At 38.2% G+C, this 20,008-nt stretch overlaps 1 protein-coding gene across 3 annotated transcripts in view; it reads right to left on the minus strand.

Moving 5' to 3' along the window:
- Positions 1-2,341: 2,341 nt before the first annotated feature.
- ANKRD46 (ankyrin repeat domain 46) overlaps positions 2,342-20,008 on the minus strand; it is a 43,024-nt gene continuing 25,357 nt past the window's right edge. For 2 of the 3 annotated variants that reach the window (XM_009243988.4, XM_054560924.2), the window contains exons 2-5: positions 14,731-14,832; positions 11,063-11,400; positions 9,391-9,549; positions 2,342-4,341 (exon numbers count right to left, since the gene is read on the minus strand). In XM_009243988.4, coding sequence (XP_009242263.1) covers positions 4,125-4,341; positions 9,391-9,549; positions 11,063-11,373 — 687 coding nt within the window. In that variant the 5' untranslated portion in view covers positions 11,374-11,400; positions 14,731-14,832 and the 3' untranslated portion in view covers positions 2,342-4,124. 3 annotated transcript variants of the gene reach the window in all.

A 20,008-nucleotide genomic window follows, 5' to 3' on the forward strand; every position in this document is an offset into this window, starting at 1 on the left:
TAGGGAGGCTGAGGCAGGAGAATAGCTTGAACCCAGAAGGCGGCAGTTGTAGTGAGCCTAGGTTGCACCACTGCACTCCAGCCTGGGTGAAAGAGTGAGACTCTGTCTTAAAAAAGATTAAATAAGCTAAGCTATAGAATGGGCCCCAGATAAGTAGGAGTTAACAACTGTCAGAATCAATAAAATGATTTCACATAAATTATGTAATAGAAACACAAAATAAAGGGAAAGAAATTTATAATAAAATGTATATTTCAATATGTAAATGCTCAGGCCCAGCTACATTAGAAGAAACAACGAAGTCATTAATATCTGTAATAGAATTATGTTGATGACTTAATTATAAGTAGCACTGCTGTCAATAACAAGATTTTTGAAAAGCGGTGCAATTCTTGATAAAGTTTTGAACAAAATGAAGTCGAATCTTCCCTTAATTATCTCGTGGTTGTATTCTTGGAAAATTCATGATACTTTAAAACTATACCAAATAATACCTTGTTTTAAAATGTGAAATGGTTGGGTTTTAGGTTCACATATCTAAAATTGTTTGTTTTCTAAACACATGAATGTCCAGCAGAACATTCAAGAATCATGTGGGATGTAGAACAATCCTTTGTTAGACTAAACTGTCCCATGCACTGTGGGATGTAAAACAACTATGGTCCCTGCCCAATGATTGCCAGGAGTGGCCCCAATCACTTCTAAAACCATTAGTCCAAGCTCAACATATGAATTCTACCAACCCCACCCCTGCCAATGACTGGTTCATCAATCCAGGCCTAAGTCAACCTGTGTAGGGTACTGGTTGGTTTGAGAATGAGGTACGTGATATAATGTCAGCCAATGAAACAGCTTAAGTTTGCATCAAAGTTTCCTACGACGGAGTCACAGGAAAGACGGTCTCTTCTCTACGTGGTGATAAATGGATGTGATGTCTAAAAATTCTGTACTCATTGCAGAACCAGCTGGAGGAAGCAGCTAACAAAGAGGGCAAGGCAAGAGCACAAGGGAACTGGGCTAAAGATTCTGGATGATGTCACCCTTGGGGTCAACCCTACCTTTTTATGTAAACGGGCTTTATGTAACTGGACTTCCAGTTACATAAATACATTTCCTATGGGGTAAGCTGTTTTGAATTTGGATTTTGGTTCTTGCAGCTGAAAGCACTTTGATACATGCATAAACAACTTCACAAGTCAAAAACTGAGGCCTGGTTTTGAAATAAAAACATCGAAACCAAAACAGCAGCAGTGGCAGGTGAATATTGTTCCTGGGCTTCTACACCAAGTGGTAAACCTGTGGCAGGCGCCGCTGATCGGAAGCCTGCATGCTCCACAGGTGAGGGGGCTCCACACTGCCAGCCTGTATAGTTCGTTCATGAAGCTACAGGTGCACTGTGGAAGGAGGACCAAGCACAGCTCACACCTGCAGCTTGTTGCGGGGGATGCATAAAAGGCAAAGAGCTATTCAATCTGAAAAGAAAAAATATAGCTACAGGTATAAAAGTAATGCTATAAGTATTTGTGTACAAAGAACTCTACAGGATGCTCTGTGGACAGATGGGGTTATAAAAATAGACGAAGTCCCTGCTCTCATGAAGCTTACAATTAAACAAGTTAGAAAGAAAATCATGTTTACAGACAAACGGATCAAGGAATGCAAAATAGAAGTAATAAAACTGAGTGTGGTAAGTGGTGGGGAAAGGAGGGGTTGGGAAGGAGGCAGTCAAGTATGGTTAACTATGGAAGACTTTCTGACAAGCCAGGGTTGGAGTTTGAATATTAAAGCTTCTATCACTGGGAAGATGTGTAAAAAAGGAAAAAAAGTAAGTATATAGGACCACGAGTGGAAAATTTAGTAACGTCCTGCTGAAATGGTATCAGGCGAGGTTCTGGATAAACATGGTTCCATTTCCAGATTCATGAAAGACAGCGGGACAGGAGGAAAGAGCAAGCATAATTGGGGCTGGAGCCTCAATCTGGAATCCCTCTTCCACCAGGTCCTACCTGTTTGACCTTGGACAAGTTACTTAGCCTTCCCTGTGTCCATTTTCTTGTCTTATAAACTGGTGACATGTAGTGCTCAAGGGGTCGTAGCGTAAAACTTGCATAATTGGGAGGGGCTTAATTGTGGTAGTTATTATCATCACCCTTAAATCTACGAGCAAGTCACTCAAATTAGTTTCACAGTATTTATAAGGCAAACATATTTGAAACTCAATATACCTAATACATTAGGTTTGAAAAAAAGCTGTGTTTTAAAAAGCAGCTAATTGCAATCCATTACAAAATCTCCAAATTAAAACTATAATACACTAAAAAAAGAAAAAGACAAATTGTGATTAAGGGATATATAAATACATTTATTGGTGGTATTCCTGAATGATGAATGCAGAGAACAGAATACAAAGAAATCAGCACATAAAAGGAACCATTAATCTTTAAAAATGCTATATACTTACATTTTGACCAATTTTGCATATTTGTTTAGATTTACAAACAAATGTAAAGCTAATTCCAAAGTTTTCTTCTGAATGTACTTCAAATTTGAATTGTAGTGTTCTCCATTCTAAAGTCAGCTGTTTTTTGCTGTATTTACACCAACTATGATTTACTTTGTTTGTATCTAACCTAAAAGCAAGACTCTGCAAGCTGATCCTGAAGCAGCCAGTTACTCAGGAATTTTACAACAGCTATTAAAGAGAGGATAAAGCCACATGAAAGAGCAAGCCTCAATACTAGATACATAGATACAAGAGAAAATACCAAGAAGCAAAAAGAATCACAGAAATACCAATTCTATTCTAAAGCATAATTTCTAATTCTAGCAGCAATTCAATTAGCAATAGCTTAGGTGCCTTTATTCCAAAAACAAAACCATTAGTTCTTTCACTACAATTTCCTGACTTTACCCAATGAATAATTATCAAGCCTTCATATTCTTTTTTACTAACTCAAGAACATAATTCATACATTACAGAATCGTTAACAAAAGAGGCCTTCAAACATACTGCTGAAAGCTGCAATATAGTTTGAGGGCCAGATTTCAATTTACATAATATTACCATTCAAAAAGAGTTTATGACACCCAGTACGATACTGTTCAGCACTGTTAACTCAGAAATGCTCCATCCATTCTTGCCATCAGAGAATTACAGATATGGATGGGATTGTTAAAAGTCTAACAGGGCCTCTAAATAGGATTGCACATGAAATAATTATGAACTATGATAAAACTGTGACAACACAGCTAGCTTATAGAACTGAGTTTTTCACTATAATAGCACTACAGAATTATGACAGTTAAATATCAGAATTATTTTTCCCTGCTAACTATTCAGTAGAAAAAGGATTTTCTGACTGTAATTCTGATGAACTGTTATCTCTGATGACTAGGATACTAGGGAAAGTTGGAAAGTGAACAAAATGAACTCATTTATTTTTCACAGATATTAACAAGCAAAGCAGTTTACAAAAAGATCAAAAATTATCCTAAAAACAAACAAATATAAGATCAAATCAATCATCTTTGAACAAAATATAGCTCATTTTCAAAAGTTTTGTTTGGTTTGTGACTAGACTTAAAAATACTAAAATAAGCCGAATAGATGCTAACAATACTAATTTGCACACAAGATTTGAAAAAAGTACTTCAAGTTTTATCTCTTATCCCTAGAGAAAGTAAATAAAAAGTGGCTCTTGCAAAAATAAATGAAAACAAAACAACCAACAAAAACTAATCATATAAGATACTGTTTTTCTTTTTGAATACTTCAATTGGTCCTATATTAGGATAAGGTTTTGATAGCAAGGACTTCCTAGCTTCTTCCTTTATCTTCCATTCTCTAGTCACTTCTGTGTTTTTATCAAACAAGGCTACATGTAGGTTTTCCTACAAAGTCAAGTTGAGTCAGAGGTAGCGTTAGGATGCAATATACTTGATCATAGTATGTAGTTAGTTCAAATGAACACATCGTTATCTAAAAGGATTACAATAATTAAAAATGCAAAAAGAAACATGTACCGCCCTCACTGCTTTGCACTAAGAAAAATTCTGAGAAACTGAGAACAAACATTGGAAGCCAGGAAACAGGCAATTAATTGCCTCATCTTCCATGAGCTCCTTTAATGCACCAGTTCAGGCTGGTTTTCCACGAAGGGTAGCACCCCACTCACATAATAGGCAATGCCAAGAGACAGCAAAGCAATGACGAAGATCAAGAGCAATACTCTCCAGAAGCCCAGATCCTCCACAAACTCCTGCCATGTGGTTCGGAAGCTGGAAAGGACTCCTTCACCTTGCTGCAGGTTGGGATTGAGGAGTGAATGGCTTTCCATGGCACTGCGGAAGAAGAAAGAGCAAAAAGGGCATTAAAAAAACACAGCAATTCTAAAAATATAAAACCACAGGGCTACTATTTAGAAAAGACCAAATATACACACACATATATATATATACTCTTACATGCTTACATATCTGAACAATATATCCTAAACTGTAAATTGCTAAATGGTAATGAGTATGTTTCTCTTGGTTTATAATTTAGTAAAGTCAAGTTAGAAATTCTATTAAAAAGGTCCTGGCTGGGCGTGGTAGCTCATGCCTGTAATCCCAGCACTTTTGGAGGCCAAGGAGGGAGGATCACTTGAGCCCAGGAGTCTGGGACCAGCCTGGGTAACACAGTGAGACCCCATCTCTATTTTTTTTAAGGTGTCCTGAGCAGAAGTCTTGAAATAGGTTATGAGTTGTTTCCATCAAGATATTAAACCACAACACATTCTTGTTATGTTAAATTTAGAAGATTCAAAGTGCAGACTCATAATTTAAGAATGTGTTAATACGAATAAGCAGACATGCAGGTGATGACACCTGAAGAGGACAGTCATCTACAAGTCAAGCAGAGAGGCCTTAGAAGAAACCAACTTTGTGACACCTTGATCTCAGACTTCTAGGCCCTAGAACTGAGAAAGTAAATGTCTGTTGGGGGCAGGGGGGAAGATGAGTAAATCTAAAAAGTCACTTATACAGTGTGTGTGAATCTTAAAGTTAAAAGGGAATTTTTATTAATTTAGTTCAATAATCTGACCAATGAAGGAATTCCTTCAATTGTAATTCTCTAATAATGGAAGGTTACTCCTCAGCCTGTTGTACATGTGGACTCATCTAGTCATCAGAAATTCTTTTTCTTTTTTTTTTTTTGAGACAGAATCTCACTCTGCTGCCCAGACTGGAATACAGTGATGCGATCTCAGCTCACTGAAACCTCCACCTCCCCAGTTCAAGCAATCCTCCTGCCTCAGCCCCCCAAGTAGCTGGGACTACAGGTGCACGCCACCACGGCTGGCTAATTTTTGTATTTTTGGTAGAGACAGGGTTTCACCATGTTGCCCAGGCTGGTCTTGAACTCCTGAGCTTAGGTGATCCACCTGCCTTGACCTCCCAAAGTGCTGGGATTACAGGCATGAGCCACCACAGCTGGCCTAGTCATTAGGAATTCTTAATAGTTTCTTCCTACTGGTTTTAGTTCTATCTTGTACAATAAGACAGAATATGCTCATTTCTCTTCTGCATAAAGTCTAGTCTAGTTGAAAATAAGGTAGTGCAAATACCATAAAAACACTGATTCTGGTTTTCAGAACTTTATCAATGAGAAATACGACTACCACACAGAGAAACTGCATCTGACTTTGGTACTTGGAAGCACTAAGGGAAGGGCACTCATGGTTATATCACAACATACAGGCCCAATAAGAGGGTATCATTTAGATTAAAGCCACGATGACCATGATCATAGGAATCAACTATCTACTGGTTATCAAAGTTCATTACTATCCTTCCTAACTCCCATAAAACAATCTTTTAGAGTCTCATTCACTATGAACTATGAGTAAACATGCAAAACTGGCATTTTTTAACCTACAACTTTATTTTACTTCTTGATACCATCAAACAAAAGTCCTTCAGCCTTTACCAACATTAGAGGTCTTCTCTGATCATGGGAAACTGACTTCCTAATGGGTCAGTCTGCTTAACACCCAAACTTTTTTTTTTTTAATAATTAAAACATGTTTATTCTCTGAATAAGAGAGGATGTTTTCAGTGGGAATCTACAACACCACAGTAATTTTGGAAAACCTGAGAGCAAGTTTAAAAATAAGATTAGAACTTTGAGAAGGCCTAAAAGAGTAAAACCACAAATAGATAACGAAGTTCTGCAGAGGCTTAGTTTGACCTATGTAAAATTTATTGATTATGAGTTGACATGCCCTTATACATGTTAGGTATAAAATGAAAATTCCATGAGCATTTTCACTGCTCTTCAGAGCTCATGAAGCTCTGCCAATCAGGATATTCTATAAAGACTTTATCCAATGAAATCCTTTCTACTGTCCAGGGAATATCTGATTCTAACATAATGGGGTGTGTGTATAACCTTTTTTTAAAAACCTGATATCTGCACTGTCTTTGGGGGGTGTGTTTGCATATATCTTTTTTAAAAAAAGTGATAGCTATACTGTTTTTGTTATCCCATACCTACAAAGTAAAAAGGAATTAAACAGAGTTATATGAAGGAGTGGGGAAATATTTTTCATTAACTTGATTTATAGTCCCTTATAAGGCCTGTAGAAGTTGTGCTGTCTTGGGGGAATCCTAAGAGAAATGGAAAATATTATAGTAAATACATTTAAAACCCTGCTTTATCTTCTGCTCTAGAAAAGGCCGTTACACAATTATGCCATAATGCCATGTGTTAGCCACTCTTTAAACTTTTTGTCTACTTTTTATTGAGATATAATTCACATCCCATAACATTTACCTTTTGAAACTGTACAATTCAGTGGCTTTTCATATATTCCCCAAATTGTACAACCATTTCTTCTAATTCCAGTACACTTTCAGCACCTCTATAAGAAACTCTGTACCTATTAGCAGTCACTCCCACTGCCCCTTCTCCCAGCTTCTAGTCTACTTTCTCATCTACTTTCTGTCTCTCTGGATTTGCTTATTCTGGACATTTCACATAAACAGAATCATGTAATATGTGGCCTTTTGTGCCTGGCTTCTCCAATGTAGCATGTTTTCAAAATTTATCCATGCTGTAGCATGTATCAGTACAATATAATAATATTAGTAATATTCCATTGGATGAACAGATGATGTTTATTCCTTCATCAGCTGATGGATATCTGGGTGGTATCAATGTTTTGGCTATTATGAATAATGCTGCTATGAACATTCATATATAAGTTTTTGTGTGGACATATGTTTCAATTTTCTTTGGTATATTCCTAGAAGTGGCACTGCTGGTCAGATGGTAACTCTATGTGTAGCTTTTTGAAGGACTGCCAGACTTTTCCAAAGAAGCTGCTCTACTTTCCAGTCCCATCAGCAGTGTATGAGGGTTCCAATTTCTCCACATCCTCCAGAGCACTTGTTACTATCTATCTTTTTAATTGCAGCTATCCTAGTGGGTGTGAAGTGGCATTTCACTATGGTCCTCATTTGCATTTTCCTAATGACATTACCTTTCAACTTTCTGATTTAAGCTTCAACCACTGAATTTCTACCATGACACTGAGGGGTAGGAGTAAGATAGGAAAACTAGGTAATAAAAGTGTTAATAACTCAATTTTTGAAAAACGAGCTTTATACAGTGTTATAATTAATACAAACTCTCATGCTGCAGTGAAATGGCAGGTATGTGAAGGAAGCAGGAGTACCTTCCACTGCTCATCCAATGGAATATTATTTTGTACTAATCACTTCTTAGTAAGTAATCACAACTGAGGCAAACTAATACTAAAAGTATATTTCTAATAAAAAGGTGCCAAGAAACTGGCTATTAACAAAATAAAGGTCCTAAAAATATACCAAAAAAAGCCACATTCTTGGTTGTTTTTCATGGTAAAGAAGCTTAAAGTACTTAATGTTATTTCCTAAAAAGATAAAAATAAATTTCAAGTTATCTTAGAGGAAAAAATCTTTAACAAATAATAGTTAACTCAATGTTGTTAAAGTGCTTATGCCATTCTGTCAATCCAAAGTACACAGGAGAGAAAAAAAAAAGGGCTTGCAAATACAACTCTGACTTCTTGTTTATCTGTTTGTCAGCTTTCAGTGATCACTCAAGAGGAGTATGCACTGTTCCAGAAGTAAAGATCTTGGATTTCTTTAGGACTGTATTAAATGCTTGAAAGTATCTAAACAAAATAGACCTAAGCTTGAGAGTGGAATTAATGGTCCTCAAAGAGCACATCAACTGGCACATGAGAGGAGGAAAGCAAAAATGGGTACAAAGGAATCAAATGAAGGGTAAGCTATGAAAAATAGAGAGGATTTCATTTAGAACTCACAGAAACAATGATCCCAATGGTCTAAGTGGATTATGTGATTCTAAATCCAAGTCCTAGTCCATCAGCTACTAGGTAAACAGCTGATGTGGGCCCTTGCTTATTCTATTTACAACCTACCGAGAATGCTGGGAAGAGGCTATGGAAGCTCAGCATCCTTTTTCCTTCACGTGTATAATCTGGAAGGCTGAAACTGCATGGTGGTCAACCAGATAATATGCTACTAGAACTAAGTCTGGCCTATTAACTTTACCTGTTGAGCCCAGTGACGTCAGGAGAAAAGACGGTGTGCCGCCTTTTTGGAGCTCCATGAACTGCGCTCTCCATTGCTTCTAGATGAGAAATGATGAGCTATTCAAGACCCTGTCAGTTACCACATCTTAGCTTCAATTACTTACAGGAGTCCAAATTTCATTAGCTCCAACTCATATGAAAGTCACTTTCACTTTCACATTACTGAACTATGCATGTGTTAAATACTATCTTGCTTTCCCTCTCCTGTTTTCTTGTTTCTCAGCACACCACTTCCCTACTGTTGAAACTACCTTTCGGTCTTTTCTAAAATTGCCCAAGTTCTTGGCTTTACTTATACTTCTCTTTTTTTTGAAATTCCATTCTTTTTGTGACCTGTACTTAAAATCCTCAAGCTCCAGCTTCCTTCCCTCAGATTCATTTGTTACTATTTTTCCTTTGCACTGTCAATACAGCAGGTGGCTAACAGAACATTACGTGCACATGACATGTAGTACTTTCTGTTAATAGCTTCTCAATTGTAATCTGCAGCCATAAGGTCCTATATAAAGTTCAAGTTGCACTTAAAAGCAAATGAATATTAAAGTTCACAAAGTTAACCATAAATCCACATACTTAAAGTGACTTTCCCCTTAAAAAATTATATTATCTTGCTGGGCGTGGCTGCATGTGCCTATAGTCCCAGCTAGTCAGGAAGCTGAGGCAGGAGGAATGCTTGAGCCCAGGAGTTCAAGTCCAGCATGAGTAATACAGTGAGAAAAAAAAAAAAAAGTTGTATCTCCAGTACCTTTCACTCTCAGCTGTCTGCATGGTCTCCAGTTTTGAGTGGGTTCCTCTGTTAAATCCTTTCACCTCCTGTTCTTCCAAAGATTCCAGCAATCGGATGACATCTTTATTTACTCCTCTGCGCTTTGCCAGAACTAAAGGGGTAGCACCTTGATGATTGCTAAAAAAAAAGTTTACAAAAATAAAGAAGCCATCATAGCAGTTATACTACATTGTCAGTTCCATTTTTAGTACCCATTTGTATAAATCTCAGTGAAGAAAGAATGGGCCCAATTAGGACCTACCCTAGGGCCATGGGGAACTAAAGGAGTATTTGGCTCACTGCGACTCTTCCACTATGAGCCTTGACCATCAGGCTGCAATCAGACCATGACTGATGGGATTTCTGCACAGTTCATCACAGAGCCCGTTATCCTTTACCCAAACACGTCCCCCACCTCCAGCCCCCATCCTCACACTGAATGTCTGCTCAACAGCAGATTGTGGTGGAAGTTACAGCCTTGTGCCTCTTTTTTTTTTCTGAATTGTACTATAGAAAGTGTTTATGAAGAATAAACAAATCACCAGGGGGAAAAAAAGGGTGGGTCCAATTTAACTCAAAAGTAAAACCCAGAGCTGAGCCAAACATCCAGTGTAGCTGAATTTTGAATTAACCCTTGTTTTTTTTCTTTTTTTTTTTTTTTTACTTCCAGGGAAAAGAAAAGAGAGAACATATAGTCAAAAAAGTGGATAAATCTAGTTCTAGACTCATTCTTATTTGATATTTACATTTTATGAGACAAGTACTTCTTTTTTAAAAGTCTAAGAAAAAAACGTCAAATAAGCTGCTTCGGTTCACGCAGCTATTTAGCGCTAATAATAGGTTAGAATCCCAATCACATTAAATCCTGCAGTCAATTCCTACCCCATTTTGTCCTGCAGAACAAAAGCATTTACTGTCTTATTCAGATTTAGGGGCATTATGGCATCAATAAATTAGGGCAGCGTGTAACTGTAATTTAAAGGTCAAGCTCAGTTTTACAGGTGACTTGACATCGTTCCCACTCAAAAAGCAGAGTATCACTAAAACAAACAAAAAGCCCCATGACTTCCTCAAATTGTTCAGACTAAAAAGGATCCTGGACTCCAGGGAGATTACGAAGCTCACATGGTGCGTTACATGACAGAAGGCACACAAGCATTACAGTCAGCGGAACTAGGTTCAAATTCCAGCTCTGTCTCTTATAAGCTGTGACCTTTTCAAATCCTCTATAAACTGTGTGAACTTTGTCCAATCCTTTTTTGTCTTCACTATCTAATCTGTAAAATAAAAACACCTATTGTGAGAGCTCTTCATTCTGAGGACTAAATGAGCTAACAAGTAAACACAGCCTAGCTCATAGATTTTCAACAAATGTTCTTTTCTTCTTCTTCCCTTGTTGTAACACTACATAATTAATTAGTAGCAGAAACTACCCACTATTTTCATAGAAAAAAATACGCTGCTTTAGCAAAAATCTAGAAGTCAGCCCCTCATTCCCTCACTTGCCTAATGATTACACTGTCTTCAATGCTTTCTGAACTTATTTCAACTGATTAATGAGGAAACAAAATCAACAGACCCAAGATAAGACTATCAGTTGAGAGATTAATGGGAAGAAATGACTAGACTTCTAAAACCACAGAGAACTTACCAAATATCAATTTTGAGTCCATTGGAAACCAAAAATTGGATAGTATCCACGTGGCCACAGAGGTGAAGAGCTGTGTTTCCTTGATAATCTGTGGCCAGAAGATCGGCACCGAATTTATGCAGTAACTGGCAGATGTCTACATTCCCTCGAGCTGCTGCAAGGTGAAGCCCTGTTCTGCCCCTGCTGTCACGAATATTTGGGTCAAAGCCACTTTCCAAAAGCCGCTTAGAATAATTAAAGTCCCCATCAATACAGGCTTGTAGCAAGGGCACGTTAGTCTGAGAAGAATCATTTACAAAAACATACGACATTGTTCTGATGTGGCGGATGGAACACGCCTGTAATGAAATAGGTGAGTGAGATTCCATGAAGACAAATGAAATCAAGACAAAGGAGTCATTTAGAAAAGAACTATTTCTCATCCTTTTTGGCCTCCTGCCTCTAATAAATAAATTACTTTAACAGAAACAACAACAAAGTTATCAATTATATTTTATTTTCCATTAAAACATTTTATTTTCTTCACATCTGCTGGAATAAAATTCCAATTCAATTACCGTAAAGCTCTATTTTGCTTTTCACCATGTAAAAAGATTAAGAGATTTTAAAAGTTAAGCAAGATATAATAGCTTAGATTTAAGTATTACATTGTCAGAACACATAGATAACATGGTGTTTAAACATCAAAGAACTACCCATATATAAATGCTACTGCTGGTAGACATTCTTATTTAATACAAACTAATTCTCTTTGATATATATGCTTCTTCTTGTATTTGAGATATTCTACATGGTAACTAAAACCACTTGCATGAAAAGAACTTATACTCAACAAAGACCTGTAGAGTGTTACGTTCATAGCACAATTTTTTTTTTTTGAGATGGTGTCTCGCTCTATTGCCCAAGCTGGAGTGCAGTGGCCTGGTCTTGGCTCACTGCAACCTCCATCTCCCGAGTTCAAGCGATTCTCCTGCCTCAGCCTCCCAAGTAGCTGGAATTACAGGCGTCTGCCACCATGCCCGGCTAATTTTTTGTATTTTTACTAGAGACGGGGTTTCACCATCTTGGCCAGGCTGGTCTTGAACTCCTGATCTCATGATCCGCCCGCCTTGGCCTTGCAAAAAGTGCGTGAGCCACCACGCCTGGCCTATAGCACAAATTTTAAGAGAAAGGCTAAGGAAAGTAACAAACTGAATTTAAAAATCAGAGCATGAAATCAATTCAGATTATGCTTCTTTTTACACGACTGCTCTTATTCTGCTGTGCTCTGTGGTTATCTCAATATGTGACTGTGCCAAATTTCCACTGTCCAAAGACTGAGAGATGAGGGAAAAAAGAGTAGGGCTGTCTGGGAATACCAAGTCAGGACAAAGCAGCAATCCCAACTAGGTCTGATGTGAATTTCATCTCTTGGACTCATCCAGCTCACCAGTTTGCCCACATCTCTTTCACGGATGTTTCCCGGCCCCACTGGTGCACCTGAACTCAGGTGAGAGTTCAGCACCTGCCTGGTGCACCCGAACTCTCAGAACATTCTGCTATACCAAACTGCATACAACTAGGTCTCTCTCTCTTCCCCTAGGTTCATTTAAGAAAGAGTTAAAGCCTGTCAAAAGAAACTTCGCTAGGAAATTGATGAGAAAACAAACAAGAAAACAGAAAGGTAGAGACCCATGCTTTTCTAGAGATGCCTTTCTTATTCTTCGGTTACAAAAGCTTAGTCACAGATGGACTTGGCTTATACAGCTGATCAGGTAAAGTCTCTTTCTGAAACACTGATGGAACTGGACGCTAGACCCATCTATTCTTGTGCCTAACCTCAGGGGGATTCAGGGAAGCCTGGTTGCTGAGTTTGGTGAGATTGCTGCCCCTATTCCTTTCAGCTTGGCTTCTCAGCAGAGCCATTGTCCCAAAATCTGGGGCTGCCTTACACAAGGGCTCTGCTGCTACCATGGGCTCTCTGTGGAAAGAGTGGGCATTAACATACACTGAGACTTGTTCTGAGCCAGGTACCAACTAGGAGCTTTTAATGAATTTAATTTAATCTTCCTAACAACTCCACAGTAAGGTTTTTTTATACCTGAATTTCAGTGAGGAGCCACTGAAGGATTTTTTTGTTTTAAATTGAGACAGGTTCTTGCTCTGTCACCCAGGCTGGAGTGCGGTGGTACAATCATGGCTCACTGCAGCCTCAAACTCCTGGGTTCAAGCAATCCTCCCACATCAGCCTCCTAAATAGCTGGGACTACTATTTCAATGAGTCCAGCCCATTGAAGAATTTTAAGTCAATGAAATGGCACAGTCTTATTAATCTTTCAGAAAGATGACTCGGATGGCAATATGGAGGCGTTGGATTGTAGAGACAAAGACTGGAGGCAGGGAGATCAATCATTAGGTCATTGCAGCTATCTAGGCAAGAAATGAAAACCTGACCTAAGGCAGTGGCAGGCAAAAGGGGACACACTGGAGAGGAACAGAGAAGACAGAATTAGCACAACTTAATGACTCACTGGATATGAAATGAAGGGTGAAAAGGGTCTGTTAAGAATAATTTCAAATAAGAAAAAAAGTTTATGATTAAAAACTACAGAGATTAAAATCAAAATAAACTTCAGATTATGATACATATGATGACTTTTAAAAAATCTGGCTGGACACAGTGGCTCACACCTGTAATCCCAGCACTTTGGAAGGCCAAAATGGGAGGATAGCTTGAAGCCCAGGAGTTCGAAACTAGCCTGGGCAACATAGCTAGAGACCTTGTCTCTATAAAATATTTTAAAATTAGCCAGGCATGGTGGCGCGCACCTTTCGTCCCACCTGTTCGGGACGCTGAGGTGAGAGGATCACTTGAGCCCGGGAGGTCGAGGTTGCGATGAGCTGTGATTGAGCCACAGCACTCCAGCCTGGGCATCAGAGTGAGGCCTGCCTCAAAAAAAACAAACCAAACCAAACCAAACCAACAAACAGAAAAACTCAATGAGAAGAATTTACTCAATAAAATAGTCAAGAATTCTTTTGTGAGGGTAATCTAAATATTTTCCCTTACAGCAAGGGTGTCCAACATTTTGGCTTCCCTGGGTCACACTGGAAGAAGAATTGTCTTGGGCTACACATAAAATACATAATGATAGCTGATAAGTTTTAAAAAATCGCAAAAAAATCTCAGAATGTTTTTTAAAAGTTTATGAATTTGTGTTGGGCTACATTCAAAGCTGTTCTGGGCTGCAGGTTGGACAAGCTTGCACAGTATTGAATCATAAAAATGGAAAAGCTATCATAAACCTTTTAAAAAATGAAATGCCACATATCAAGTGCTTTTCACATGGTAATATGTTTTGGTTAAATTTTTAAGAATAGATAATTTTTAAAATCTACTTGGTGTTTTTGATTCAAACACAGTAAGAATTCTTGTGGCTTGCAGACTGGGATTCTTCTGAATGTTGGCTCAGCAAGAAATAGAAGTCTCTGTGTCTATTTTTCAGGTGAGAACAAGTTTGTATTTTGTCAGTTTCTCTGTGTCCCTGAGCAACCGCTAAACTTAATCCCACATTTAATAAGCCCAATGATAGTTATTTTTCATCTTGATCACAGAACTGAATCTGTCCTAAAGCAGTTCACTGAAGGTTTCACATCTTGTGAGGAAGTCCACAGTAGTAAATACTCACGTAAGCCTTAAGATTAGATCTTTCGTTCAGTGGTCTCTCAGCAGTTTCTCTGAATTCTCAAGAAGGTTCAACAAAAATATTCCGTAATGTGCTGGCAAGGATCTACAGTAAATAGAAAATTCAGTTATAATAGAAGTGTGATGAGAAAAAGAACTCACTGTTCTATTAAATACAGACGGGTTACTGAGCCTGAAGAAATTCTCTAGAAAATCTGTAGGTGAGGCATCAACTTGTGAGGCCAGAAAAATACCTGACGAGTAACAAAGTAGTGAAAAAGAAGCAAAGAAGGGCTTAATAGAAGCTGCTCTGTGGCCCACAAACAAGAAAGCAAGACAGAAAGATAAAAGAATAAGAACCAAATTATGTGCCATCAGTAAAGAACAAATTGGGCTCTGAAAATTCACCCTCAGTCATTACTTGGAATTCAGAATGCATATTTTTCATATTATAAATGGAGGCTAGATCCCAGATTAGTCCACAAAAGCATTTTTATAAATAAAATACTATTCATAATGGGAAAAAATAAGTTTAAAAAACCAATACTTATATTTAAACCAAACAGGATACATTTAAGAAAAAGTATTTCTAATCTACCTTGAATGCTGGTACTTAAATCTCTTTAAATCTGTTCCCTTCCCTGTCTTTTCAGTGTGAAAGAAAACCTGGCCCAAATCTATCTGTAATCGTCTTTACATAGCCTGACCCTGCTCCCCCGCCCAGGCTGCACTTCTCTGCACCGAGAGAGACTACAAGAGCACCCTGTCTGCCCACTCAGCTCTTCTCTGGAGGGACCGTGGAAGCAGGGTCATAGGCAGGCAGTAAGGACCACAAAAACAGCAATATTAGTTCATGAAACAAACATTCACTGTGTGCCTGAAATGTGCCAGATACCATGCTATCAAGTCCAAATCCCAAATTCCTGGTCAGGGTGAAATACAGGTTAACTTTTTACTGGTCATCCTTGTTCATTGTTATCAAATCCCTGTGAACAAATTTATATAGGGAAATAATTAATGGTATTTTACAAAGCTCCATTTACAATATGTAAGTCAGATTGTATCATAAAGGCTATCAGTGCTAGGCTGGAACTGATGACAATAGCTGACAAACTATGTGAGGACCAGTCCCACACGAGGGTCAGTAAATATCACGAAGACATGATAACACACAAAACATCTACGCTCCTCGTTTCCTACTTCTTTTGTGATACCACAGTATCAATTTAGACGAACTTCATGTCACGGAGCCACTTACCTTGATTTCCTCAAACAAATATTATGTATTCACCCAAAGCCTAATATTTTTCCTCTCTTGTACTGACCTCTAGAGCTGAGTCTTTAACGACTAGAGCCTGTCTCTAATGTATGATTTGGCTTTAATTTTCAATGTTAATTAAAATGGTGCAAGTGGGTTATTCTGGATGTGGTAGAGCTCACATTATGGAAAAAGAAAAAATTTTGTTTTTCATCTAGAGATGGAATTATAGTTCATATGGTTATGCCCCCAAATAATCCTAATGTTCTCTTAAATCCACAAGAAAGACAATGCTTCTGCAATTTTCTTTTTTTTTTTTTTTTTTGAGACAGAGTCTCGCTCTGTCGCTGGTGCCAGAGTGCAGTGGTGCAATCTTGACTCACCTGCAGAGGACTCCCATGTTCAAGGAATTATCCTGCCTCAGCCTCCCCAGTAGCTGGGACTACAGGCATATGCCACCATGCCTGGGTAATTTTTGTATTTTTAGTAGAGATGAGGTTTCACCATGTTGGCTAGGCAGGTCTTGAACTCCTGACCTCAGGTGATCCACCCACCTTGGCCTCCCAAAGTGCTGGGATTACAGGTGTGAGCCACCGCACCCAGCCTGCCATTTTCTTTGGATATTACAACGCTCCATAAGAAAATACACTTGAACAAATTACAGATTTGTATGATTTCATATTAATATTATACAAATTCATTAGACCAAATTACCAGAAACCTGCCAAGAAAACTTCCAAGACCTCAATTAGACCTTACTCACTAGACTCTGTTGATAGCTTCCCTAAGAAGTCATAAAGTGAATACAAATCAGAGCACATATTTAACGACTGTCCAATGGGTGAAGAGGACTAAAGACTTTTTTAAATTAAACTTTTTGAGATAATTATAAATTCATATGCAGTTGTAAGAAATAACACAGAGTGATCCTGTGCACCCTTTACCCAGTTTCCTCCAATGGTAACATCTTGCAAAACTATAGTACAACATCACAACCAGGATACTGACATTGATATAGTCAAGATACAGAACATTTCCATCACCATGAAAAATCTCTCATATGTTGCCCTTTTTAGCTATTCCTGCTTCCCTCCCATGCCAGTCTCTCCTTAACACCTAGAAAACACTACCTAGTCTTCCATTTCTTTAATTCTATCATTTCAAGAATGTTGTATAAATGGAGCCATACAGCACATACAGGAACCTTTTGGGATTGGTCTTCTCACTCAGTATAATTCTCTGGAGATTCAACCAGGGTAGCTGTGTGTATCCATAGTTTGTCCCTTTTTTACTGCTGAGTAGTATTCCGTGGCATGGGTGTACCACAATATAACAGTTCATCTACTGAAGGACATCTGGTGTCTCCAGTTTCTGGCCATTGTTAAAGCTTCTACAAACATTTGTTTGTATGTGACTGTAAATCTTCATTTCTCTGGGATAAATGGTCAGGAGAGCAACTAGTGAGTCGTATGAAGACCTGAAGATGGTGACTAAAAGACTGTTGAGCATGAAGGTGTCTATTTCCCCCATTCAAGAATAATGTAAGGTCATCTTTGGAGTCATGTGTCTCGGTGTCAGGTTATTTATGGAAGAACCGGTAGGACCAAGCATTTGCAAGGGCACAGGTGGATGTACTGGCATTTACCAAAGGGAGTGTTTAATAAGAACGATTCTTCAAACAGAATTACAGGCACTAATAAAAGTGTGAATAATGAACCAGTAATCTTTCAAGATTCACTGAGGACTGAGTCTGTGCCCCTGTGAATGGATGTGAAACCTAAGTAAACATAATGAAGCCTGCTTGGAGAGGTGGGAAAAGTAGCGGGGAGAGATATGTGATAGTCTGACTCTCCTGAAAAGCACTACTCTTAGGAGTGTACCATAGAGAGACAATTTTCTTGTCAGATGCTGTTAAAAGAACTTGATTACTCCACCCGGAATGTATATGGAGCTGGACTGCCTGGGTTTGAACCCCAGCTCAGCTACTTACTAGCTGTATGACTTAGCACTCAAAAATAAGCTATTATCCTTTTCAGGCTAGGCACAGCTCTGGGGAGACAGTCCTCAGCCGTACGGAAGAAAGCTTGCGTACAGCACTGATCCTCTGGTAATAGAGCAGCTTCTGATAATGGGGTGACATCTAGTGGGCAGTAAAGACCTCCAGGAAAGAAAAATAAAAGAACTGGTTCCTGGCAGAGGAAAAACCACTAGTCTAGTGCAAGAACAGTCAATATGGGAATAACCACGCCCCAGAAAGCACGCTGGTTGCTGACCAGGGCCCTGGTTCCCAAAGAACAGCGTCCATGAGGAACAGTGTCCACTGACTGGTTCAGAGGCAGACTAGCTGGCATTGTTAAAAGCAGAACTTTGGGGGTCAGGTTTTTGAGGGCTGGTGTAGCCTGACACTTAAAACTCCTCATTCTGTGCTCTGTGGCACTGCCTGAGAGACCTGAAGATGGAGTCATTTATCCTTTCACATGACGCAGTCACTTAGATCTCGGCAACAAGAGCTTCTTATGTCAACCAGCGTGCTTGTCTCAACCCAAACAACAATAAAAAGGTTTTGATGGAAGCTTGTGATTCACTGACTTGATGAAAAGTCATGCCTAATTTTCTTTTATATCTCAAATTTTGGATCCACAATCTTAGGCCAATCTGTAAAACTTTAAGATATAATAGTATTCTTAATGGTTAAGGACTAATGGAGAGAATATATATACTTATAACTAAAAATTGTTCTATATCCAATATCAACAAGAATACATAATAGATGGATTTTTCATTTGGAAAGGCCATTTGGAAAGGCAAGACTAAGCACCACATTCTTGCTTCAAATGGACTGACTACATTATGCCTACACGAGCAATTTTGGTCAGAGATCAAAGCACCAGACATTTCAACAAAACGCAAGGAAAAAACGACATAGCTGGAAAGATATTCTGTCAGATCTTATTGCCTTTGCCATTTTCTAATGTCAAAGAAAAGTGCTGAAACTGTAAAAATGAATGATACACAGTAAATGAAACCCCCAAATCTAGATTCTATCACTTGGTTATTCTTATCCTTTTAAGAGGATACAGCTGTTTCAAAATATAATCTCAGAGAACTATAAAACAAAAATTTCCAATGAAGTGATTAAATCCTAACTGCTAGTACTTTAAAATTACTGTTCTTAAAACCTGAGCTCTGCAAAAATTCAAAGATATTGGGCAAGGAAAAAAGCCATGTTGAAAAGAAATTTAGCTGTGAGCAAGTAAGAATTTTAACAATTTAAAATCCTTCCCAAAACATTAACAATGTATTTCTTCAGTTTGCTTATCTTCAGCAGCTATTTAAACAGCAACTATTTCTCTAATAGAGTGATCTTAATTCCCAAGGCCCACAGACATTGAGTCTAGGGCCATACTGCTTTAAGCGGCAGGGTGGGGCTTCATATTTAGCTTATATATTTCCAATGTGCCCTGCAGCCACTGTAAGTTGTCAACATAACCACGAGAAAACAGTTCATGTAAAACTTTGTTGCTTGTTCACAACTGTCCTAAAATTCCTGCCAGAATATGTTTCTAGAAGCCATGAAATGGGTCTGATTTGTCTATATATACTGGCTGACTGCAGTGCCTGGCACATTAAGTTTCTTGAAGTCTAGACATAGGGAAATCCAATAATTCTTTCCTGAATGTACATTCAATTAAGTTCATTGTCACAAGATTTTAAAGTAATATTTTTTTCTTATGACTAGTTCTGCAGTGCATTGTAAAAATTTTTAGGAAATAAATATGAAAAAAAAGAAACTAAAAGCTGCACACAATCAACCATGAATCAAATTCATGATTCAACCAACCATGAATCAAAAATATTTGGGGAAAAAAAATTACATCTATACTGAACAGGTATGTACAGACTTACTTTCTTGTCATTATTCCCTAAACAATACAGTGTAACAACTACTTCCGTAGCATTTACATTGTATTAGGTATTATAAGTAACCTAGAGATTATTTAAAGTATATGAAAGATGTGCATAG

Source organism: Pongo abelii, chromosome 7 (genome assembly GCF_028885655.2).
Source record: "Pongo abelii isolate AG06213 chromosome 7, NHGRI_mPonAbe1-v2.0_pri, whole genome shotgun sequence".
Classification (NCBI taxonomy): Eukaryota; Metazoa; Chordata; class Mammalia; order Primates; family Hominidae; genus Pongo; species Pongo abelii.